Raw genomic sequence first — 27,394 nt, forward strand, 5'->3', positions numbered from 1 at the left:
TATGTGGTTATAAAAGTTTCTCATTAAGGGTAGAATTGTAAGTTTAGGCTAAATTATTACCAAATTCAGAAATGAGTCATTCTTTTTGGAACGGACCAAAAAGGAAATAGATTCACATAAACTGAAACAGAGGGGGTAGTTAAGCTAGTTACGAGTCACTTATATGGTTATGACTTGTGAAGATTTTATTCTTATAGAAGCAGGAGATGATATGCTTCTATATAAACATGAAGATGTATACATAAATTAATAAATGAAGAAAATTCTTCTCTTAGTTCATTCTCTTCTCTGTTCTTCACACTCTCTCTTTTCCTTCTCTTCATCTCCTTAAACTAATATATTCTTCTATCTGTGATCTTCATTTCTTCTTGTTAATTTCTTCTAATCATACTGTTCTTATGATGTACATTTGAATTTCTACATTATCAATTGCATCTAACCGCCGAATAACTCATAGTACATCTTCTCTACTTAGTTTCATAAATTATGATAGCTACATGTGTGTGTGTTTGGTGTATTTCTTGAGCTAATTATTAATCCCATTTATCACTGTAAGTGGGAATATTAATTCTGATTTATGTTCCTTCCGTTTCAGACTTGGATCATGCTTCACATGAATATTACCTAATGATTACAATACAAGCATCAACTATCTTATTCTCTCTTCTTTCATTAAATTTCTATAGCGCAAAGATGCGGTTAATATCGTTCAAACTTGGTTGCTTAAAGTATGACAACGCTTTGGAGCAAATGAAAAAAAAAGGGGGACTTCATATAGTTTTCTTATTCGGTCTTTCCCGGGACCTTGATTAAATACGGAATGCTTTGTACACCGAGCTATTCTTTATAGGTCTTATTCGGCCAACTTATTTTTCATGAGGGCAAGTACCATTTTCTGTCATTCTGCTTTCTAGCTTATTCAGATTAGCTAAGTGCAGAGACATAGTAAACATGCATGTGTCATAATTTGGGGTGTAAAACTTGTGTTTTCTTTTCTTTATTTTCTCTTTTACTAAAATTGTTTTTCCCTTTCTGCATTAAAGGTTGAAAAAAAAATTCTCGCCTAATTATTTTGACGTGTCCCCCTCTGCTAATAATTAAAGGATTGAAAGAGAGAGTGCAATTAAGCACCAGAAATTCTTCAATGCTTCTGGTACACACCAGCCCCACCCTGCACTAATGAGTAATGACCAATTGACCATGCATGGAGGAACGACGTCCATTTCTTCAAGAATCACCCCTTGATTCAATTTTCAGATCAAATCTTTATATTATTATTAATGTAATTATTGGACGTGCGAACAAAGTCTCACATTGGTAGCTGAAAAAATTAGGAGCTTACATATAAAATGTAGGGATCTCTTAACGGTGTGATGTATTTTGAGTAAAACCGTTCGGGCTTGACCCAAAGCGAACAATATATTAAGTGTGTATTTGGTCTAGTTTAGCCTAGCTTATGTTCGGCTTTTCCTATAACTTTTACATATCTAATACAATATCAATGGATGGGTCTTAATTTTGACAGGGTGAAGTAAGTGCATTTCTGGAACATGTAGTTTTTTTTTTGGTTATGATTCCTAACTAGGCAAGTTCCAGATATTAATTTAGAGATTTTTGAATTGCATTTTCTGCTCTCTTGTTAAAATTTAGATCGGATAAATGATCAATGGGTTGAGTGGAAACTAGACAATCATAAATTGATAAATATTCAGTTCATATATCGTGATTTTACTTTTTGTTGTCTATCAAAGAATACCGTAAGACTTCTAGAAAGCAATATGACTATTTAAAGCTAATAGTACTTTAGTTGCTTATGCAAACTGTGGGAGCTCAACATGGTAGCTTTGCAATTTTGGTAAAGCTTGTTTGATCTACAGAATTTGAAAATTTTTAATGGCTATGAATGCGAATGGTCAAGACTAGTTTATAGCTGTACAATCAAGAATAACATTGTAGTCACATAAAACAGATTTTGCTAATTTGTTATCTTAAATTTTCTGTTCATCTGGTCGGTAGTCCTTCAAAAAGAATGTAGTCGCGTATGAACTCGCTGAATACGATGGACAAAGCAGATTCCTGTTAGATACAAGAAGCAGAAACAGAACATGAACAAAAAATTTATCATCTAAAGAATGAGCAAGCGTGGGCAGGGATCTGACTGAGTTCAACAATTGGAAGTGTTTGGGGAGTTTCTAAGGTAGCTATTGCAGGTATATATGAGAAGAAATTTAAGGTGTTTGGGTAATTTCTAGGTTGATTATTGCAGATATACTAAGTTGCGCGGACTCTTCGTTTTGGTGCCGTACCCGTCTCGACACGGGACGGGAGCGTAATACGTCCCGGATTCGGTCAACTAACTTCGGATGCTTTGACCTGAGTCAATCGACAAATTTGGGGGAAATTGAGATTTTGATTTCTCAAAATTAAAAATAAATCAGATTTAAGACATGCGAAACGGCATACCTTCAACATTGTAGTACTTTTGTCTCATATTTGTTGCTTTGTGTTCCAGAAAAACCAAGAATTCAAGGGTTCGTGTTCTGAGTTCGGACTTCTCTATTTTTTATAATTTTAAATTTTTTTAGCTGAATCCTCACACCCGTATCCATACCTGGATTCGCACCCCGAATCTTAAAATTTAGATTTTGCTGAATCCGACACTCGGATCCGTGCCCGTATCGAATTCCCACACCCGAGTCCGAGCAACTTAGCCGATATATATGAGGAAGCAACCAAGCTGTTTGAATTGAGATACTGAGGAAATTGTATAGAAAAGATGCAGCTGGAGCTGAGGTGGTGGACCAATGTAAACTATTATGTCAAAAAACTTGGAAAATGAGGCGATTGAGATACATTTGACTATACCAGCATATTTAATTTTGGTGATAAGAAGCATTATACCACTGTAAAACGGCCACTTCTTTTTGGATTTTCCTTTGGATTTTGTGTACTTAGTTGTATATATGCGTTTCATTCCGTTAGATGCTTCATATGACAAGTTATTTACTTATAAAAGAAAATTATAATTATGAATACTTTGGGATATAATTTTTTAATGAGATATTTAAATGCCTAGTTGAGTGCTGCCTCACTATGATTGAGATGCATCTTGGAAAAACAAAATTCATCTGGGTGAAGGGGTTAACAATATGCTAACTCATCTGGGAGGGTTTATTTTCTTTAAGTTTTTTTAGAAGGGTAACATAAAATATACTAAAAGAATAAATTTATTTTCTTTTAAGTTTTAAGAATGATGTTGTCCATTCACAAATAATGACGAGAATAAATGGTTCATTTGTTCAGTGTGCTGTGTGTAAGCAATAAGTTAATATGTGTATGTGGACTTGGTTGGGGGAATTTGGAGTGTAGCTGTGATTTTGATAGGCTAATTATCGGCACCGCATAAAGATATACTCCCTCAGTTTCAATTTATATTCACCTGAATCTGTTTGACTGGGCACGGACTTTAAGAAAAAATAAAGATTTTTTGAATTTGTGGTCCTAAACAAGTTAAAAAAGGACCCAGAGTATTTGTATGGTTATAAAAACTTCTCATTAAAGGTAAAATTGTAAGTTTAAGCAAAATTATTTCTAAATTTAGAAATTGATCATTCTTTTTAGAATGAACCAAAAAGGAAATAGGTTTACATAAAGTGGAACAGATGGAGTATTAAGAAATGATACTTGTAACTCCTTTTTAACCCTTTTATTTATTTTACTCCAGGATTTTATTTTGGCTGGGTAGAGCGACCTGTTTCTTATTGTAGAAATTACAGTAGCGTGGTGTTGCTATTTTATAAACTTTCTTATTTTTGCTACTGTTTCTCGTGAGACCTACAAAGGGTTTAGTTGATTATTGTTTTAGGATAGGCTTTAACATAAAGCAATTTCTTGTAAAATGCTCAATATATATTCAAATAAGGTGACCTTTAACATAAAGCTATCGCGTAGTGGATTGCTCGTTTCAGTCTCTAAATCATCAAATTTTCACCTTTTAAAAAATTTAAAATCGAGGTATTCTGACTTATTTTTTGTTAAAACTCATGTGTTAAAAATGCCTATTAGTTATTTTTTACTATGATATATGTTCTTTCGTGATTTTTTTGCGATTTAATTAGTTTGTTATTTTTTATTCGGATTAGATTATTATTGTGGTAAAAAAATTAGTAAAATAGAGAAATTGTTATTTTATGAATAATTAATGTTATTAGTTGTTATAAAAAATATTTATTAGTTATTTTTTAGTATTTTTACTGTGGTATATGTATTGTCGTGATTGTTTTTATGATTAAATTAATTTGTTATTTTTTATCCGGATTAGATTATTTATGCGCTAAAAGATTAGTAAAATAGATAAATTATTATTTTATGTATAATTAATGTTATTTAGTTCCCTTTAGTGTTATGTTGTGCCCATGATTTTAATGTATTGCCCGTAATTATTTTGTGATTAAATTAATTTGTTATTTTTTATCCGGATTAGATTATTTATGTGCTAAAATATTAGTAAAATAGATAAATTATTATTTTATGAATAATAAATATTATTTAGTTTCCTTTAGTGTTATGTCGTGCCCGTAATTTTAATGTATTGCCCGTAATTGTAATGTAGTGCCCTTTAGCGTAGTATCTTTGTAGTTATTGATGATAGTTCAAACACAAAGTCTCTAATACTAGTCAACAAATGTAAGAAAATAACATAAAAATAATAATATTTGTCAAACTAATTATTTGTATATGAGTACTTATTAATTAAATCATGTATTCATATAAAAATTAATTATTTAATTCTATTATACCCAAAAATAGGTGAATAAGAAAGAAACATATAAAATAATAAACTAACATATAAAATAAGAAACTAACATATAAAATAATAAACTAACATATAAAATTATAATATAGAAAATGTATCAACCTAAGTAACAATATAGTAAAAATATCGATTAAATATTAATATAAAAGATATTGCAATATATTTAAAGATGTTAAGCAATTAAAAAAATATATATTTTAATTAATATTGTTAAATTTAGAGACATCGTCATGGAAGTTCTTCCTGTGCATCCCGGACCTGCATCTCTAGAGCTATTGTTGCTACAAGCCAACCATAAGTCTTCATACATATGGGATGGGCAGTGTTTATCCCAAACATTCCGCCCCAAACGTATAGACGATATGTGGGAGTTCATTAGGGCCCACCCACTCTATCCCCGTATAGTTAGACGCCTTCAAGATACGAGTTTCTACAGGATCATAGAGATCGGTTGGTTGCAGTTCGAATGGGCGTTGATCACAGCTATGATAGAGCGGTGACGACCGGAGACGCACATGTTTCATCTACCCATCGGCAAGTATCCTGTTTTCCCAACAGTTGTCGATTGGGAGGGACTACCTAAGTTTCTACCACAGACGTTGGACGTAGGAGTCCCATATTATTGTAGAAATCAAGCAAGTGATCTTATTGATGTGACGAGCACAAAACACACACTTAAATTGTGCTCGCTAGTCAAAGATAATATAGTATAATTATCGTCTCTATAGGGATTGGATTTAAACAGTATTCTCGTAGTTCGTAGCTCGATTGCTATCCAGGAGGATCAACAATGGAGATTTATACAATTAAGAATTGAAACTAAATAAGAACCTAAACTATTAACTAATGACAATCACAACAAAGGTAAGCAAGGAAGTTATAAATGGGATAAAATATGGGTTGATAGGATAGGTGCAAGATAATTATTCGAGATCTAACTCTAGATAATTCACTTCTATTATTCAAGTGAGTCTCTCGAATTCACTTAATTATCAGTATAAATATTTAGTAGAAACTCCTCTCTCGATTAAGTTTCAACCTTACAACCTTAATCTCGGTGAAGATATGCAAGAATTCGTAATGGATTGGTCTTTAGGAGAACCTCTTTCGATTATCCTCCTAACTAGATTTAATCAAGGATTCAACTAGCCTCTTTCGATTACTTAGAAGAATCTATGAACTCAACCAATAACATAGTGCAAATATATCACAAGTTATGCCCTTTCGATTACAAGAACAAGTGAACATAGATGCAACAATTAAATCTTCCAAAAATGATTCAAATACATAAACATAGAGTTACAATCCACAACAACCATCAATACACCAAATCCATCACAACCCAAAAGGTTCTACTCCATAGACATGGAGAAGTTCTTCACAAATAAAATAAAAGTAGAAAAAAACATAAATACAATCCAAACCACCCGGATTTGAGTGAGGAAGGAAGGATGAAATCCTTATGCTCTTACTTCTCCTTCTTCTCCAAAGCTTCCCTAGGTCTAAGGTACGTCAAAAGTTTGTCAAAAATGATATTTTGGGGTATTTAATCCGCCCCCAAAACAAAAATGGATGAAAATACCCTTTTCTTAGCAAAATAGGACTCTTCCCGGACAGGACATACGCGACCGCGCACCTGGTCGCGCACTTTGCACACCATTCTGCCTCCAGTGCACAACCGCGCACTTGGTCGCGTACCTGGGTTGTATAAGTTAGGAATTTGGAAAAGTGTAAAAATGAAAGTTGTATTTCTTTTAAATATCTTTCCAACGATATATTGTAGATCCAAAACGGAGATCCGAGCAAAAAGATATGTGCATTTTACTGGACACTACGCAATATGCCTACTCGATTCTTCGTTTCGTTCCACTATCATCCGTTGATCCCCCAACTCGATCCCGACTTAATCCTTGGGATTTTATTCAGATTTTAAAACTGAAAAATAGTATAAATTCATGCCACAATATCTACATAGCTCGGAATCACTCCTACAGGGCATAAAACACACAATAAGTGCAAAACACGCCTAATTAAAACTCAACATAAGTAAAGTGCAGTGAATTAGAGTGCAATAAGCGACTAAAACATGAGACTATAGCCTACCATCAACACCCCACACTTAAACCATTGCTCATCCTCGAGCAATCAAACTACACTTCACTTAGACATGACCTTTTTAAGCAACTCTCCTAACTCATCACACAAAGAATATTAGAACAGATTAAGCACAAGACCGTAACATCCTCGCCTCAAGAGTTGACTCAACAACATCACGCATGTTTCACAACCTACTCACTAACTCTAACACAGAGGTCAATGACATTATCATTCCTTCATGAATCAAGTGCCCTCGCACAAGAATAGATAGTAGTTCCACAAACAATAAAGTTTAAGAACAATTAGGAACTCAAGATAGGAAGAATTCACTCACTCAATAAAAGATGAGTGCAACAAAAGATGTACCATAAGTTTACCCGTAGTGTACTACTCTACTAATTGAGCTTATTCAGTCAAGGATCAAGTAGGACTTTAATTGGTTGTAAAGTAGATTACGGGATGGGTAGGATACATTTGGATATATTGACTACAACTCCCTAAGCACTTTAATACATACAATTGACCATTCAAAATCTCACAATTATGTCTAACCATAACTCCACCTTCACATCAATATATATTAACTCCCTACTTCTTTAAGCACAATTACATCAAGTAACCACTATCAAGGAATATTTTTCACAATCATACACTTTTTTTTTCCTTTTCCGTTCGAGTGGCTCTTTCTTTTTCAAAATAGTGCACCTTTCTCCTTAGTTCAATAGTTCCACTCAAAATCCAAACCAACCACCCACACTTCAACTTTTACAAAGTTCATACAGTTTCAAGTGCTCACGAGCGGTAAATGGTTCAAATAGATGGCCAATTCAAATAAATGGATAAGGCTTGTAATGTGGTTGCCAAAGAAACAAGATTATAGGCTCAAAGGGGGTTAACTAAGATACATAATAATTTGGTGGGTAAACACATATATTTGGCTCAACAAAGAAATGCCTAAATCACTTCCAAGACTGAACAAAATTACTATTTCGCTTTGCAAACACACATGACAACTTCTAGACATCAAATGCAATGCAGAGAATACACAAACCTCACACACTCATGGCATATGACTCACTCTGGATTGGACTCATCAAGATACTCTTGTCAATGCAGTTAAGCAAAGTTAAGATCATACAATTTAAGGTGCTTATACAAGAGTCAGAAACTAAACCTAAGCGTCACAACTAAAGCACATACTATTCTCAAGGCATGATAGAGTCAAAAATATTACTTTCATTTCAAACCATAGCACAAGGTTTCCTACTATTCTACAAAACCAAAAACTAACTACACCCAGTTAAAAGAAAACCTTGAAAAAAAAACACAGCACAAAGAAAAACCAAGGAAAATTTATTATACTACCTAAAGAAAACAATTTATATATTTTGACTTTAAAAATTTCAATCAAAAGGAACGAAAACACATACAAGAAACAAAACCAAATATTTATTTACATATTTACATCCCACCCCACACTTTAAATTGTGGCATGTCCCCATGACACACAAATAAAAAGCAAGAGGTAAAAAAAACTTCCCTGAACATTTTTCGTTTCCGAGAACTTGTGAACTCCACCCCTAATTCTAAATGCATTTTTCGATTTCGCTCCTCAGGATTCTTTATGGAGCTCATCAGGCCAAAGTCTTTTAGGGATTTTTAAAAGACCCGCTCTTTTCTTTCTTTATTGGGCTCATTTTGAGCGGATGATTGTTCTTGTAGGATTCTCCTCAACTTGTTTCTGCATTCATTCACAAAGTCAATCCGTGCATATTCCTGTAAATCCCAAAATACAAAATCCACATGATCAACGTTAGAATAAGAAAATGAAGAAGAAAGGTGATCTGAGTATTCTTCTGGTATGTCTAAGACCATTTGTTCCTCATTCTCTTCTATTAAAAATTATAAAAGTGGATTGGATGAAGAGGATTTGAACTCTTCTTTTATTGATGCACAATCATCCAAAGCCTCATCTTCAATCATCTCAGTTGAGACAGTGTCCTCTTGCAGAGTGAAAAACTCTCTCTGTAGATGTTCATCATTTATGGTAGGCTCATTCTCACAGGGTATCTCCTCCATGTATTCACCATCACAATGCAATGACCTTTCTCAAAGTGTACTTATTAGTTGATCCACTTGCACTGTCAGGTTGTTAGAGGCTTCAACATTAAGTGTGAACCTCTCTTCCTTTAACCTCTCATCCACCTTATTAATGAACTTATACACAAGCTCTTCTAAACTAACATTCTCCTCTTGAGGTGGGTGTCTCACTTTGCTTGCATTCCAGTCATAATAAGGGTTTTCATCCCAACCAGAGGCATAATTGTACCCATATGAATTCCCATACCTGTACGGACTAGAGACAAAGTAAGAGTGTTCAAAAGATGAACCATAGGAAGAATATCTACCTGCTTGACAATCAACCCATAAATAATTTCCACTGCATTTAAAACACGTAGCACACCGCTGATAATATTCAGCTGCTAACTCTTCAACTATTTTCTCAGGCTGGTTGTACTCCATCTTCACATCATTTATAGTTCAATCTCAAGAATATGCTCTTCAAAGTTTCTTCAACAAAAGAAATCTTGAAGAGAAGTTAACCAAACAAAACTAAAAATAAAAGAAAAAATTAAAAGCTAATTCCTGAATTAGCACTACAAACTACTTCAAACACCATTGATTTTCAATCTCCGGCAATGGCGCTAAATTTTGATGAGCGCAAAACACACACTTAAATTGTGCTCGCTAGTCAAAGATAGTATAGTATAATTATCGTCTCCACATGAATTGGTTTTAAATAGTATTCACGTAGTTCATAGCTCGATTGCTATCCAGGAGGATCAACAATGGAGATTTATACAATTAAGAATTGAAACTAAATAAGAACCTAAACTATACTAATGACAATCTCAACAAAGGTAAGCAAGGAAGTTATCAATAGGATAAAATATGGGTTGATAGGATAGGTGCAAGATAATTGTTCGGGATCTAGCTCTAGATAATTCACTTCTATTGTTTAAGTAAGACTCTCGAATTCACTTAATTATCAATACAAATATGTAGTAGAACTCCTCTCTCGATTAAGTTTCAACCTTACAACCTTAATCTCGGTGAAGATATGCAAGAATTCGTAATGGATTGGTCTTTAGGAGAACCTCTTTCGATTATCCTCCTAACTAGATTTAATCAAGGATTCAACTAGCCTCTTTCAATTACTTAGAAGAATCTATGAACTCAACCAACAACATAGTGCAAATATATCACAAGTTATGCCCTTTCGATTACAAGAACAAGTGAACATAGATGCAATAATTAAATCTTCCAAAAACGATTCAAATACATAAACATAGAGTTATAATCCACAACAACCATCAATACACCAAATCCATCACAACCCAAAAGGTTCTACTCCATAGACATGGAGAAGTTCTTCACAAATAAAATAAAAGTAGAGGAAAACATAAATACAATCCAAACCACCCAGATTTGAGTGAGGAATGAAGGATGAAATCTTTGTGCTCTTGCTTCTCCTTCTTCTCCAAAGCTTCCCTAGGTCTAAGATATGTCAAAAGTGTGTCAAAAATAGTGTTTTGGGGTATTTAATCCGCCCCCAAAATGAAAACAGACAAAAATACCCTTTTCGTAGCGAAATAGGACTCTTCCCGGATAGGACATGCACGGCCGCACACCTGGTCGTGCACTTTGCACACCATTCTTCCTCAAGTGCGCGCCCAGTGCGCGACCGCGCACGTAGTCGCGCACCTGAGTTGTATAAGTTAGGATTTTGGAAGAGTATAAAATATGAAAGTTGTAGTCCTTTTCAATAGATTTCCAACGATATATTGTGAAGCCTAAACGGAGTTTCAAACAAAAAGTTATATGTATTTTATTGGTCACTGTGCAATATGCCTACTCGATTCTTCGTTTCGTTCCACTATCATCCGTTGATCCCCGAACTCGATCCCGACTTAATCCTTGGGCTTTTACTCAAGACTTCAAAACTCAAAAATAGCATGAATTCATGAACATAAGTAAAGTGCAGTGAATTAGAGTGCTACATAGCTCGGAATCACTCCTACAAGGCATAAAACACACAATAAGTGCAAAATATGCTTAATTAAAGCTCAACATAAGCAAACTGCAGTGAATTAGAGCGCAATAAGCGACTAAAACACGAGATTATATCCTACTATCATGATTATATCGATGAAATACGAGAAATATATGTCAACTGGGGCCTAGATTATGATGCCCTTGGTCCCGAAGGTTGCGTACAAGATGTTGACGAAGAAGATGAAGACGGTGGCAACGAAATAGTGCCAGACAGCGACGATAATGGCGAATGAATTTTTTTTTTATTCCTTGGGATGTATGTTAAACTGTTATATTGAATCTTTAATTCTAAATAACAATTAGATTTAACCCCATTGGAAACATAATTTTATTTCATACATTTAACAACCTGAACATTCACAAAACTTTAGTACAACAAAATTACAACAATAAAACACTACGTTTATCCTTGATAATTGGGCAAATTGGATGAACTGCCACTTGGTGATGAATTACCACCGCTTCCCAAATCAACTGAAGGACGTTTACGATGGTCGTGTCCTATTTGAGAACATATGCCACATTTACGCGCATAAACGGTATCACCATCATCCATTTGATTCAGTATACGCGTTCTTTTTTGCACTTGTCTTTGACGCGCATAATCTTTGTTACACACCGTTTTAAATGGTTCCGGCGGCCAATAATGCTCAGCACCCACTAGCTGCAATTATCCACTATAGGTGTTTAAGTATGCAACAATACTATATTCTTTATCAACGTATCTCGTTGCCGCGAAACCTGTATGTTGAAAGCACCTCATGGCATATGAGCATGGCAAGTGATAGATTGACCATTTTCCACATGAGCATAATCTTATGGCTTCATTGACGGTATGTGTATTATTCCCACGGTTGTGATGCAGACCAGTGCGAACTTTAAAAATATTTCGCTCGCTGCAATACTGCAAAAATGAATGCCATTGTGCTCGCTTCCTATATTTCTCAAATCGTTTCATTGGTTGTGGCATAAATTCAACACCTTTTTCCATCAATGACGATGCACCTCTAGATATTTCAACAAACCTCTTCGCCATCTGCTTGAATGACATCCGCACCATGGCAGTGACTGGTAATCCACGTGCAGACTTCAATAACCCATTGAAAGACTCTGACACATTTGTAGTCAGAATTTCTCATCTTCTACCACCATCCGCATGCAAAGTCCACTTGTCAAGATTATGTTGCATTAACCAATGATAGGCTTTTGGGTCTTCCTGCCTAATCAATTTCATTCGCCTCCTGAATTTACACTTTTGGTGATCTGTTGCAGCCATCCACATTAAATGATGCAAGTCCTTGTTAGGATAAGCCCTCTAGAAGTTGGCCTTCAAGTGCCTAACACAGTAACGGTCGTAGGCATACGGTTCCTGCTATGCACGCAAATTTTGTACAGAACTTAAAATACCGCCATACCGATCAGATATTAGACAAATACCTGAACGTTGTCTGACAACGTGCTCCTTCAAGTGGTTCAAAAATAATGTCCACGTCTCTTGGCTTTCATTGGTACAAATAGCAAATGCTAGGGGAAAATATACTTCAATTATCATCTACTACAACGACGATCAACAACTTGATATCGTACTTTCCATAGACATGAGTGCCATCTATGGATATTACTGACCGACAATGCACAAAACCATCAATGGCTGATTTAAATGCCCAGAACACATATCTAAATATGTGTTCCTGTATTTTTGGACTCCACTCAAGCTTCCATTCAACAACAGTCCCAGGGTTAAAGTGTTTTAATGCGGCCATGTACCTGGGTAGAGATGCAAATGACTTATCCCAGTTACCATAAATAATTTCAAACGCACGTTTGCGCTCGAGAAATGTCTTTCTTTTGGTAATGGTACACCCATATACCTAGTGTACGGATGTTATACATTCTTTGATCTTGTACCTTATGGACGCTTCAATGTGTGGAATCAACACAAGAGAAATCAAGTCAACATTCAAGTTAAAATGATTCCCGCTGAATGTGTCCATTTCACAAATGTGGGTGCCAATATATTTACCCACAATCCACATATTGTTTTTCAACTTTCTCGCACGCAGCATTCAATTACAACCTTGAAACCATCTATGACAAATAATCTTGTATACATCCGGAGATGACTCGTGAACCACAATCTCACGACACTCTTTTATGTTGTACATTCGCGCCGCCTTGCTTAGGCGCGCTTTATCAGCAAAATGCATGCTCTTTTGACAACACTGTTGCTCTAGTTTCATCCCACATTGTTGTCCGAATTTCGTCAAGATCCCTTGTGAGGGCATCCACATCCGGCATACTTGGCAACTGATCAAGGTAGAAAATCTCCCTTGAATGAAACGGCACATGGGACTCGTACACTCTTGGTCTAACGGGAGGTGGAGCATGCTCCCTTGTCAAATTAGGTTCATCATTCTCGGCCTCATCATCATCACCCTCATCAAAGAAGGGTGTGTCATCTCCAGATTCATCAGCATTGTTGTCATAATCACTATTATCTTCCTGACTCTGCGCATCTGCCAGATCCATTAAATATGTCGTCTTCGGGCAATTCAGTAAGGACTGGACCTTCAAGTTGCTCGTTTTCACTGCACAACCAATAAAATAATGAGTTTCTCAAATTCATCTAAACTTTACATATAAACTTTATAACTTCAATTACAAATCGTAATGTGTTGATATCTCATGATGCACCATATCATATTGGTGATAACTCCCGAATGGACCACCATGACCTAACACACCAAAACTAGCCATTTTCCAACTGTATGTTGGTTCATAACTTGTAAGATTCATATTTGGCCGGTACCCCATGCAGAATATATGAGTATTAATAAAAATTCAATACATAAAAATATACATCGTAACACAAAGGAAAATTGAAGTTTACCATTCGGCTTGTGGATTATGTAAACTTGGGAAGAAATTATGTCATCGGTCCTCATTCGCCCGTGGAGATAAGTTTAGATCAGGCCAAACTCTTTCACCCGGAACCTGTTCGGCTAAAACTGCTCCAAAATAACCACTCGGTGAATGAGGGATATCCCTACTTCGTGGAACCTCATTATTGCGAACGTCTTCCGCCTTGACGTACATTTCCAATATTTTTATCACAAGAAGTTTCCGGTGTTCATCCGGAGTCCTCAAAAAATCTGTCAGAGTTTCATCGTCTTAAATATTAAACTCAGCATAACAAGCAACCCCTTGGAGAGTAACAGAATACAGATATCTTCCGGTTACTTTAATATACACCGAACGTTTGCTCACACTCATTTTTTACATAACAATGATATCAATCTATCGTACTCCATTGTAAGTGGCAACTTAACATGACACTGTGAAGAATAACTATAACGTACTGATTTATTCTCCGCCACAACCTCACCCTCCTCCCCCCCAATATAATAAAACCCTAATTTTTCGCTCTTCGGACATTATGACAAAATACAAAATAACTTAACGAACAAATATTTCGGAAGACTTGAAGGATGCTGAATTAATTTTTACCAAATTCAGAACCTCCTTAAATAAGAAAAAATCAGTCCAGGGGTACAATTAGTGGATGTATAGCGCATGCATAATATGCGCTATACCCATATAAATTATTGGTGGATAAGTTAAGTGCATGTGAATTATTGGTGGGGCCACATTTTATATATAGCACGGTTATTCACCGTGCTATATCTTAACGGACAAAACTGTCGTTAAGGTATAGCGCGGTGAATAACCGTGCTATATATAAAACGATGCCCAATTACTTTTTAAACATATTTGTGTCTCTTGAGTCCAAATGAACCATACTTTAGTTTCGGACTCTTCCTGAAGCTGATATTACCTATTTCCTATGGATGAGATTGCCATCACTCAAGTTTATTCTTGCAAATGTCCAAAAGGAAAATAGTGCTCAAATGGTTGTACTTTGACTTTGCTTTTAGTTGCTGCAAGACCTACGCCTTGTTGTTTCTTATACTCTCTGATCATCAGATAGTTTTTAGGATCATACAATCATGTATTGCTTACCTGATCTTTGTGGTTCTGCGATATTGGTTATCCATTGGTGCCAAAAAAATGATTGTACATGGTGGGAATTAAACCTATGACCTTACAAAGGTTTTGAACCCCCTTGACCACTAATCTATGCTTTTGAGCTATGTCAAGGGGTTCAAAACTTAATATATAGAGTTAAAAATAGATTTTACCTTATATATACAGTGTAATTTTGCCCCCCTAAATCCGCCCTTGGTTGGTGCACAACCATCAAAACCGGTTGAACGTCTTCTTTTCCGAGCAGGTGTATTACCTCCACCGTCTATGCTAGCTATGTTGGATTTTTTCTAAAAAGTGTGAATGAGAAATGGAAGAGGCACCTCTTGGGTTGTACCTGTTCATCTCATCCTTTCTTTGTCTATAAATTTAGAGGTTTGGCCTTATTTTTCAAAGATAGAAAATCTAAAAACTTCTCCCCTCTTTTCTACTGATAGAATTCATTGGATCTTCGATTGTAAATGACATGCAAGTGAGAGAATATTGAGAGAGAAGATTGAGAGAGAAGAAGAAGATGATGATCTGTTCGATTGAGCATAATACAAGAGGGATGGATTGTTTATATTAGTGGTTAGTGGTTGACAACTCATACCCAACTAACCACTTAACCTCCTAACTTTTGTTAATTACACAATGACCTCACTCTCTATAGGCTGTTACACATTGCACTACTTTACACACATACTCTGTTGTACTTATACAAATATAACTATATATCAATATCTACATTGTTGCATTGTTTTTCTAAATAAATAAAGTGTAAAATGTGATTTGCTCCGTTTGTTGAGTTCGCTAAAGTTATGTAATTTTGATTGCCAGTATTACAGAATAGTTTTTTCGTTCTATTCTGAGAGAAAATAATCCATAACCTTAATAACATTAAGAGGATTAAATTTCCTAAGATAACTTGTAGCTAGAAATTATTTTGCGATTCGTTTATTGAACTAATATTTCCTTACTTTTCCGATTTTTTTAGTTTCGACCACATATTACTAACAAGCTATGGGACAAAAAGGCGGTCCACGAGACACTCGTCCAGTTGATCCTATGACTGGACGTGTCATGGCACCGGAAAAAGCCAAAATTGCTGATCCAAAAGTTGGTTCAGAAGTTGATGGTGATGACAAAGCTCAGAACCCAACTAATTATATTTTATACAACTTCAACTCAAAGAGCTAAACTTTGTTCCGACAGTGATCTATTGGTATGTGATAATTACAGAGCTAGTATGTGTTTGTTGCTCTGGATTGCTGGGGTTTAAACTGTAGGGAAATTACACGAGAAAATAATGATAATACTGTAATAATATTATTTTTTAATAGAAATATATGAATTGACTTGAGTCGTGCTGAATACTGTCCTAAGAAACTATTTTAATAATGTGAAATATTTTCCCCATGATTAAATAAGCCTACATCTATTTATTTAAAGGCTACATGAATCAACAAATCTAAAAAATAAACCGAAAAAGGATCGATTTAGTAGCACGGAATAATGATTAAGCTAATAAAGAAAATACACAATAATTATAAATAATCATTGGGTGGTGATAAGGAGTTGAAGAAGATAACTTTTGTGTAAGAAATAACTACACAAAATGTGTAAGGAGTAAAGGAAGAGAAAAAATGTTTCTCATGGTTGGATTAGGTTAGTTAATTTCTTTATTCTTTTTGTTAAATTATTTTTGTTTTAATATTTTATATAAAAAGTATATTTATTTATTAAAAATAAGACAATATTATTGAAAAAAATATAATAAAATTTATAATAAAAAATACATCAAGAGTAATAAAATATATATTTTCTGTTATATTAAAAATAAGTAGCAGACAAAAATATTAAGCAAGTAATATGCTAATAATTTATATTAACAATATAATTATACTAAATATTGGATAATATAATAAAGAAAAATACAGAACAAAAAAATTATTCGATGACTATATAAGTCCTTTAATTTAATAGAGATTTTATTAATTAAAATTCAGACAATACCTATTCTATCTATATAGAATAGGAGAAGGACATCAATGTGATGATGCCAAGTGTAACAACAAAAATTTAACAAGTGTCAGATTTTAGGACAACGCTCCAACAAATTTGAAGATTCAAATTTTTTTTAAGAAAAAAAAACCCAAATGATGAAAGAAAAAACACAAAGAAACTAACTACTCAAACATGGGGTGAGGGTTCTTTTAAAAATATATATATATATATTTGATTTTTTTAAAAATAAAAAAGTGTATTTATTCATTAAAATTCAAACAATATTATTGAGAACAATAAAATTAAATATAAAATTATTAAATATTTCAAGAGTACTAAAATATATCTTCTATTATAGAATAAAAAAATTATTTAATGACTATATAAGTTCCTTTAATTTAATAGAGAATTTATTATTGGGTATATCGTATTGATAAATAAGATAACAATTAAAATTTATTAAGCAATACCATGTGGAGTAATATGTTCAAACAAGCCGATCAATGATCACAAATTAAGTTAATTAATATTTTTTAATATTGACCGCACGACTACTAATTATTTTTAAACATAAAAATATATTTGTTTTATAGATTAAAAAGAAAATCAGGTCACATATATAAATTAGGACCGAGGAGTATGTAATAGTGAGTGAAGTGATCTTTACTTGTGTACGTATCTATACAGTAACGAGCCCTAGTCTCTCCCTGATTACAAAAAACTCAGCAGTCGGAACCCTGCACATTTGGAGCTAAGAAGAGGCAGAGAAAAATGGTGGTAAGATTGAGGTTGTCGAGGTTTGGATGCAAAAACAAACCTTCTTACAGAGTAATGGCGGCGGATAGTAGATCTCCCCGAGATGGCAAACACTTGGAAGTCCTCGGTTACTACAATCCTCTTCCAGGTAAACCCTATCTCCCAAAACCTCAAGAGGGATACATATGAGCGTATTGTATTTGTTATGAGCTCATAATAAGCGTTAGTAATTTCACTTTGTTTGGATTAACCCCTTTGAAAATTCTCATCTTTCAGCTTGATTTTCTATTCCTTTAACTGATTGATTTTGGGTTCTTATCCTTGTGTAGTGTAAAGGTTTTGTTGACAAGAAACCTCAGTTGGTTAATGTTGAATTAAGAGTTTGGAGTTATCAAGGAACTGTATTCGATTTAGGCTGGTAGGGGACATATAGTAGTATTTTACTATATTTTTGGTTAGCTCCCTGATCTTAGTTTGGAACATGCTGTAATGGAGCTAACGTCTCACTTTTGTCCTCATTGCATCTTCTTGATGCTAGCAAGTTAACATCTTACTTCATAAATAAATAAAGTATTTTATAAAAAAATTAGGAAGTAATACTTTTTTGAGGTGCTGATGAATATCTTGTACAATTTTCATTTGTACAGGTCAAGATGGTGGCAAACGGATGGGTCTTAATTTTGACAGGGTGAAGTAAGTACATTTCCAGAAGTTGTTGTTTTTGTTATGATTCCCAACATGATGATTTCCATTTATAATTTAGAGATGTTTTATTTTCATTTTCTGGTCTCTTGTTAAAGTTCAGATAAGATGGATAAAATTAATGGGTATAGTAGATACTAGACAATCATATATTGATAAATATTCAGTTCATGTATCGTGTTTTTACCTTTTGTTGTCTGACAAAGAACATTGTAAGACTACTTAAAGATGATAATTCAGCTGCTTATGCAAAATGTGGAAGCTCGATATTGGTATAGCTTTTCTAGTTAGGTAAAGCTTGTTTGATCTACAGGATCATTGAAAATTTTTAATGGCTACGAATGCGAATGGTTAAGACTAGTTTATAGCTGTAGGATCAAGAATAACATTGTAGTCACGTAAAACAGATTTTGCTAACTTGTTTTGATGAAGTAAGTGGTATATAAATGGCATCAAGTAGATGCATGATAGCAAAAAGTACAAAAGTGAGTTTGTTAGCTCTGTTGCAATGAGGCTTATGCTAAGGATAAAAAGCTGACAAAGTCCAAAAGTTTGAAATGAGAGTCTACAGACAAACTATCCCTAACTACATAAATTTAAAAGACAACTAGCCTAAGGGTGTGGTAAATAAATTTTAAAAAAAAATTGCTAACTTGTAACTTTAAATTTCTGTTCATCTGGTCGGTAATCCTTCAAAAAGAATATCGTCGCATATGAAATGGCTGAATACGCTGACCAAAAAAGATTCCTGTAAGGTGCATGAAACAGAAATCAAATCCCTGGATCAGTAGCAAAACATGTACAAAAATTTCTCATGAGCTGCTAACAATGACGTGAGTGTGTAAGAGGGGATGTCTGACTGAATGGAGCAATTTAAAGTGTTTGGGGAATTTCTAAGGTGACTAATGCTGATATATACAAGGAAGCAATTTAAAGTATTTGGGTAATTTTTAGGGCGACTATTGAAGATATGTATGAGGGAGCAACCAAGCTGTTTGAATCGAGTTATCCAGGTAATTGTATGAAGATGCAACTGGACCTAAGGAGGTTGTGGACCAATGTTAACTATGATGGCGAAGAGACAAGGAAAACGGTGCAATTAAAATTCACTTGACTATGCGAGCATATTTAATGTTAGGGATCAGAAGTGGTGTAAAATGGCCACTTTTTTTCTGGTGGGCGGTGGTTTATATACTTGGTTGTAATTAGATGTTTCATGTAAGAAGTTATTTACTTATAAAAGAAACTTATAATTATGAGTACTTGGGTTATAATTTTCTTATGAGATATTTTAATGTCTACCTTTTGTTGACAGTGTAACAAGTGGATAGAACAATATGCTAACTCATCTGGGAATTCGTTAACAGTTTGCTATCTTAGAAGTTCGTGAGATTTTTTGCTACCAACAGAGAGGATTTGTGTTCTTTTAAGTTTTAGGAATGATGTTTTCCATTAACAAATAATGACGGGAATAAATGGTTTGCTGCACTGTGTACTTTAACTGACAGTAATCATGTAGAACTTGCCCTGCTGCTGATGGAGAGAAACATATGTGAGTGAAGTATTTTGTATAATCAAAGATCCTCTCTTGTTTATTCTATCACTGGGGGCATGGACCATAAACATGATAGAATGGTTCATTTGTTGAGTGTGCTGGATGTAAGCAATAAGTTGATATGTGTTTGTACACTTTGTCTGGGAAATTAGGAGCGTGTGGCTGCGATTTTGAAAGGCTAATTATCAGCAACACATAAAGACAGATTAAGAAATGACGCTTGTTAGTTTATCTCTCTTTTTTAAACCTTTTATTTTGGTCGAAAACTTCATTTTGGCTGGGTCGAGCAGGGAGTAAAATTATAGCTGATATTTGTAGGACCTGTTTCTTCCAATTTGTAGAAATTACAGTAGCACTGTACTGCTGTCTCATGAACTTTCTTAATTTTGCTACTCTTGCAAAGGTCCAAAAGGAAAATAGGGCTCAAATGAAATGGTTATACTCTGACTTTGCTTTTAGTTGCTGTAAGACCTTGTTGATGCTTATACTCTCTGATCATCAGATAGCTATTAAGATGACACAGTCATGTATTGTTTGTCTAATCTTTGCGGTTCTTCAGATATTGGTTATCCGTTGGTGCACAGCCGTCAGAACCGGTTGAACGTCTTCTTTTCCGAGCAGGTGTATTACCTCCTCCACCTATGCTAGCTATGGGACAAAAAGGCGGTCCACGGGACACTCGTCCAGTTCATCCTATGACTGGACGTGTCATGGCACCGGAAAGTGTCAAAATTGCTGATCCAAAAGTTAGTTCTGAAGTTGATGGAGATGACAAAGCTTAGAACCCGACTAGTTATATTTTATACAACTTCAACTCGAAGAGCTAATATTTGTTCCAATAGTGTTCTATTGATATGTGATAATTACAGAGCTAATAACTGTTTGTTGCTCTAGATTGCTGGGGTTGAAACTTGAAATCCAAGGACATATCATCGTTAAAGATGCTGTTGTCAGTGGTCTCTAGAAACTATGTGATCATGTATCATCCTTTGCTTTCCCCTTTTGCTTTCTGATGGTAATAAATGGATGTAGAATAGCTAGTAAAAGTTGCAGGATAGTCTGATGATGAATATCCTACATTGATAGTAGGAACTAGGAATAATATCCATCTTTCCAAAAGCATGGATGTTTTTGGAGTTAAAATCATACATGATACTTTTTGTCCCCTGCTTGCGCTGAGTGTACGGATATGAGCTAAAACCATTATTTTTCTTAGTCAGATACAGCTTTTGAAAGTCTGGCACTAGTATAATGGCAAGTATTAAATTGTTGCTTTGTCGGAGAATCTTTTATGTTGCTGGATAAAGAAATGAGACGGATGTACAGGTTTAATATGCTTAAATATGGTTGTTCAGAAGGGAGCAAACTGCAGGTCACATTGTCAACTCTGAACAAGGAGGGCCAGCGTTTCAAACCGTGTGCTATTGATCCTCGGGGATTTTTTCCATTATAAAGAAGAAGAATATCTGAATAAGTGGGGGGAAAATGGAACACAAGATGATGAAGCTGCTGGCTTTTGATTACTAAGGGGAAAAAAGAGAGGAAATAATGGGTTGGGAGGGTTTGTAATCGAACAACTAGGCTACATTTTGACTGTTGCATATAAATACGCACTTGTTAATGAAAATAGTAAAATAGAAGCAGGTGACCGTGCCGGTTTTAGCAAATCATTTTGTTTTTGCTGTTTTAATGAAGTTGTCTAGTTTTTGCCTACATTGTGTGCCTCTTGGCAAACAAGGTTCTTGTTAATGATTGTGATAACTGTTATCCTATTAGACATTTAAATTCATTTATATGGTTCAAAAAACAGATTTTGGAGCTTGTTTGTATGAGGTCAACCCATGTGTTTAATTGTGAAGAAGTTGGTAAAAAATGAAAAGACGGGCTTTCTCAATTTTTTTGCCTACGCTCCTTTCTTTGTCATTTGGTCTACTTTCCTCGTTGGTCTCGTTTGGTTCTTGAGGATGTTCATGTCTTAAGTTGAATTGATGAAGTTTTAGGTTGGTATGTAAGAAATTTTGATTATCAAATGATGGGAAGTTGATTGTAGTAAATGAAAGCACAAATTGTATATTGTAAATTTCAGCAGGAACCATGCTCTTAAGTTGATCTTACATTGTTCAACATTCTGAGTGACCTGTACTAGAAAAGGCAGGGGTTGGATTGGGGGAGTGAGAGTGGGAGTGTAAGCGTTATTGATTATTGAACTTTTTAAAGATTATAGGCTGTAATGGACCACATTTTTGGCTTCTGATAGTAAGCATCTTAGAACATGTTTACTCCATTTTTCCATAGGAATCTAATGGATGTGTAGGTTTTCGGCTCAAGTGTGTGATAATTATCCCCTCCACCATCTGTTTGGCTAAATGGAGTAGGAAACATGTTGACTTAGAAGATGATGACGACGAGGATGAACATGTTACAAAGACCAAGAAGAAGGTAGTTTAATACTATTTAGTAACGCAAATATCATGTGTAGTTGAGATATCCGTTAGTGCTAACTATTTTCCTCTTTTTTGTTTCAAACATTACTGCAATCATCTGCTGTGCGCAAGGTTTTGTTTGACATGCTTACTTATCCGATGGTCTCCCCGGTGAGCAGTGACGTACGCAGGATTTTTTGTAAGCGGTGTCACATTTATAATTTCAAGGTTGGATAGACCTGGTTTGAAGATATGCTCTTCTTATTGCATCATGGTTATTTGAATAATATTTTCGAGTTGCCATTTTTTTCCCATAGTTGATTTTTAAGGAATTTGAATTAACTCCTTCACCTTGTCGATGTTACTCCAACCATTGGACCTTTCTTCCGAGTTAGATGAATTTTGAGATTCTAAACTTGATTTTGAAAGTATGAAAGATGCTTTAGGATAATCTATCAAAATTTAAGTTGAATTATAAATCAAAATATTTATTTGAGAAACCCCAAATAATGTTATAGAGTACACTCATAAAATAAAACTATTTTAAGAAATTCTAACAAAAAGGTAAAATAATTTAAAAAATAAAAAAGTAACAAAATAACTTAATTGATCCAAAAAATAAAAAATACAAGAAAGCCGGATTGTATATCCACCAACTGGCCAAGAAGAGTTTGATGACAAGTGGTGTCACACTTACTGCTTTTTGTAGTTATATGGTATTTTGTACATTATTTATATATACATTTAACAAAAAATTTACTGCGAAACGGCTTCACGTGACACAGCTTTGCCCTTACTGCATCTGCCCCTGCCGGTGAGAGGCCACCTGAGTGCAAGCACCAGTAGCCCAAGTCATTAAACCCAGTGAAATATCCTAAGTCGAGTCTTTGGGTCTGGGGAGGATAATGTGTACGGAGACATTACTCCTACCTTATGAAGCTAGAGAGACATAAGGTAGAGAGTTATTTCCGATAGACTCAAAGGAAAAAGGCTTATATATCACTTAGGACCACTATTTAAGTCTATGTACTTAATTAACAGCAACAAAAGAAAAAAAGAAATAACACAAGGATCAGATATTAGATTCATAGAATCTTTATGAGTAGTTCTATTCTAAGAGAACCAAATTAGTTCCTTTAAGAATCATGTCTCAGTTATTACACACATAAGAACCTGATCCTTTACTTTCCAAGTGAGACTACATTTTCACCTTTTCTCTTTTCTTTCTTTTTCTCCTACTCATTTCCATTTACATGCAAATTAATCAGCAACATTTTCAGGCTAGCTATTCCATCACATAATTTCAATGAAACTAAGGATGTGTTTGGTACAACAAAGTCGTTTTCTGGTGTTTGGTCGACGGATAAGGAAAAATTTCTATCAAATGTTGGGAAAAGACTTCCCTCATTTTTAGAGGGATGTCATTAATTTTCGTTACAACTATCTAAACTTTAAACTTCATATTACTTATTTCAACTAACAGTAAGACATTATTATTTTTATTATTAATCTTTACTATTCAAAAAATTGATCAAAGCACTCTCTGATTTGCTTATATTATCATTAATCTTAAATATCGAAAAAATATTTCTCATTCACCAACCAAATATTGGAAAACATGTTTCAGGAAAATATTTTCAATATGACTTTTGTCATATCTAACACACTCTAAGTGAAAATCTCATTATAGAGTTCTTAAGTTCATGCAATTTAAGAGACAGGAATGAGCCAAGAAATTCTAAATCAACATTTATAAGGCAGCTAGAAGTGAAGAGCAGTCGTGGTTAAAGCTTAGTTTTAAGCTATGTTATTTGGAATCTCCAAAATATTACTGTACCCATATCAGAATCTCCAAAAATTTTATTGTACCCGTATCAAATCTTCCAAAAATACACTACTTTCAGAGGAACCGATACACACCCAGCGACAAGATTCCAAAAATGCACTACGTAGCTACATTCTGCTCGAATTATATATATATACACGCTAAAAAAAAACGTAAGTATATACTAAACCATACTTGTTTTAGACCAACCTGACACTAAATCTTGCAACCTTATTAGGGCAGAAGCCCAACTTAATATCTACCCTAGGTGATAGAAGCAACCCCAAGCTGAGGTGGATGGACCATATATTTGATGAGTTCTGAACCCTCGTTTTCAATGCAGAACATAAATGATACATGTGAAGAGTCACTAAAACGTCAAAAAGATTAAATTTTTAACCAGTAATTCCAATAGTGTTATGTGTTCAGAGATAGAAATATTAAAGATTGAATATCACGTTTAAATCATGAATCCGTCATTTTGACTCTAGCATATTCTACTACAAAATTTCCATGTTGGAATAATCCTTTATTTTAGAAAGGTCACATTTCATGCAAAATTAATTAATATGCCTTGTTTATGGAAGACAAGTGTTATGTGAAGTAGTTCCAATTCCATGGAATATCTCCTGGGGTCCAGAGAACCAGAACCAATTCTTATTAATCATGTCTTTGCTCTTTTTTTGTATAAAATTACTTTGAAATATCTTTGTCAATAAAAAGTCATTTTTTTTCTTTAAATCACTATTTTAGTTTCTGTTTTAGGATTCTATTCCCTAAAAAAATTATCTACTTTTTTCCAATCCAGGAAAAGAGTTCAAATTATTGAAGAATATCGTATTTGTCAAACCAATTGAAACAGACTTCTCAGAAAGATATAAGTCAAATCCATGTGTTGCTAGTTACTCTCACTATCGGCATACCAAAAAAGGGAACAAAAAGATAAAAGCATAAATATAGTAAGAATATTAATAAAATAATTGAAGAGAATTTGTTTGATTGATATTTTATTTATTCTTATCTAAACGTTGTAGAATAGAATGAGTAAACGGAATTAATTGAGTAAACAATTCTTGACCAGAGGAGACACCAAAAGCCTCTGCCCTTCCATTTCTGGGATAGATATAGAGAAAGAAGAGGCAGACTTTTTTATTTTTTTATATTATCGAAGTGTTGAACAATAATTCTATTTTGTTGTTAAAGATTAATAATAAATCTATTAGGAATATGCTTCAACTGCATACATCACGGCACTTTTTTATTCAACTAACTCGAAGGCAAAGGAATCGTCACACGGTAAAAACTTACTTGTATCAGGTGTTTACATCAAGTCAATGAATACGAGAAACATATCTTCCATATACATTTTTTAATACTTAACTATGGGTAATAATATATATTTTCTAACCAATGAATGCAAGACATATAACTTGCATATACATTTTTTAATACTTAACTATGGTTAAATGATATACATTTTTACTTTAATTTGTTGATTCTTCAAGTTAATTATTTAGTTAGACATATATAAATGCCCGGTGTAGATAAGTATTTATCTTAGGCAGACTGCCTTTGGAAAGTTTTCTTTTCTTTTCTTTAAATTGTTGAGAGTAGTATTGCCCGGAACCTTAAAGGAATTCAATATGTTATACAAATGAATTTAACGAAATTGATCATAAAATTAAATTATTTTAACGTGCGTGACATACTAAAACTTTGTAGGAATATGAAATTTGTATTAATAAAAAAAGAGTTATTATGAAATTTAACATCTATGTTATTATGTGATTCCTAGCAGGAAATGGAAAGAGTAAGAATTCATGGTCAGGAAATAAAACATATAAAAGAGTTATTATGAGATTAAAATTTCCCTAATTTCCTTTTAGAATCTGTTAAACTTAGAGTAAATATGATCTTGTTAATTATAATTCTCCACATATGAACTTTCTTTAAATCAGTTGTCACTAAATATTTCATCTCTTTTTCATATGCAAATCCAAGATTCTACTACTCTTTAATGACAATAGAGTAATCATGCTATTTCAAAATGAAATACCATTGCAAAGAATTAGCGATTATATTCAAATTTTCTACTTAATTTAAAATCTGTGTTTTGGGAGGATAATCCCACATTGATCCTTAATTTTGTGAACATTTTTTTTTTCCAAGTAAATTATGAGATTGTTAGTTGCTTTAGGTTTCCTATTCCATCTTGGGATTTTAGGGCTCAAATTTTCATTTTCAGATTACCTTTACTTGTTATAGCATGTCATTTATCTTACAAATCTCTTTTTTTATAAGGGTTACCTATAATGAGTGACCTAATTATGTTAAATTACACTGTTCGTGATATTTATTGAAGAAGTAACCTAAATAGCCGTTCACCCAACTGCTTAAACATAAAATTGCGGGCGGATATATAATATATAAATAATTCAGGTATAATATGTGTATAACTGTGTATAATCAATGTATAATTCATGTACATCAGATAGAAAAAGTAAATAATGAATATGACGCTATTTATGTAAAGATCCATAAGTTAAACTCTTCAGAATATCATGGGCCCATATTAGATCGAAAAATTGGCCCGTAATAGGTGACTAATCTTCATCTTGTGAAAAGAATATAATGAGCCTATTAGTAGGGATGACAATGGGGCCGGGGCGGGTTTAGTCTTAACCCGTTAAGACTTCAACCCGCACCGCATAACAATATTTTCAGTTCATAACCCCCACCGCACCGCATAAAACCACACCGCAGCCCGTATATAAGTTTTTTTGGGGTTAAAAAAAATGCTTTTCTTTCGTTTTCATTTTTAAGGAGTAGTTTTTCTTTTTAATGAGTTTGATTTCAAGAACAAGTCCCTATTTTAATTTGTTTGAATTGTCTTCAAAATTTCATAGGAGTATATATAATAACGATTGCAATTATCTATGACCAGAGTTCTCTGTCTTCACTGAAGGAACCAAGTCGTGTAAAATGAGTTGAAGATGTGATCGATTTTACTTCAAGCTTTTGAATATTAACTACCTTACAAATAGTCAATAAGTATAGTTTGCTGAGGAAGGAAT

The 27,394-nt window shown here is 34.0% G+C and overlaps 1 protein-coding gene across 2 annotated transcripts; it reads left to right on the forward strand.

Annotated features, from left to right (window-relative positions):
• Positions 1 to 17,699: 17,699 nt before the first annotated feature.
• On the forward strand, positions 17,700 to 21,118 carry LOC107831371 (small ribosomal subunit protein bS16m/bS16c). 2 transcript variants are annotated; one of them, XM_016659137.2, is made up of 3 exons: positions 17,700 to 17,963; positions 18,463 to 18,508; positions 19,472 to 20,625. In XM_016659137.2, the coding sequence occupies exons 1-3, from the start codon at positions 17,831 to 17,833 to the stop codon at positions 19,629 to 19,631; spliced, it is 339 nt and encodes a 112-aa protein (XP_016514623.1). In that variant the 5' UTR covers positions 17,700 to 17,830; the 3' UTR covers positions 19,632 to 20,625. The 2 variants fall into 2 exon arrangements, with proteins under 2 accessions (XP_016514623.1, XP_016514622.1); XM_016659136.2 differs by lacking the exon at positions 19,472 to 20,625 and adding an exon at positions 20,632 to 21,118 and having other exon boundaries at positions 17,704 to 17,963.
• Positions 21,119 to 27,394: the final 6,276 nt, after the last annotated feature.

The sequence above is a fragment of the Nicotiana tabacum genome, chromosome 22, assembly GCF_000715075.1.
Source record: "Nicotiana tabacum cultivar K326 chromosome 22, ASM71507v2, whole genome shotgun sequence".
Taxonomy (NCBI): domain Eukaryota; kingdom Viridiplantae; phylum Streptophyta; class Magnoliopsida; order Solanales; family Solanaceae; genus Nicotiana; species Nicotiana tabacum.

What these genes read in the sequence shown, in the direction of transcription:
- LOC107831371 (XM_016659136.2), top strand. Translation starts at nt 17,831, where the DNA reads ATGGTGGTAAGATTGAGGTTGTCGAGGTTTGGATGCAAAAACAAACCT. An exon ending in TTACTACAATCCTCTTCCAG is followed by an intron (nt 17,964 to 18,462) that starts GTAAACCCTATC and finishes TCATTTGTACAG; the next exon opens with GTCAAGATGGTGGCAAACGG. An exon ending in CTTAATTTTGACAGGGTGAA is followed by an intron (nt 18,509 to 20,631) that starts GTAAGTACATTT and finishes GCGGTTCTTCAG; the next exon opens with ATATTGGTTATCCGTTGGTG.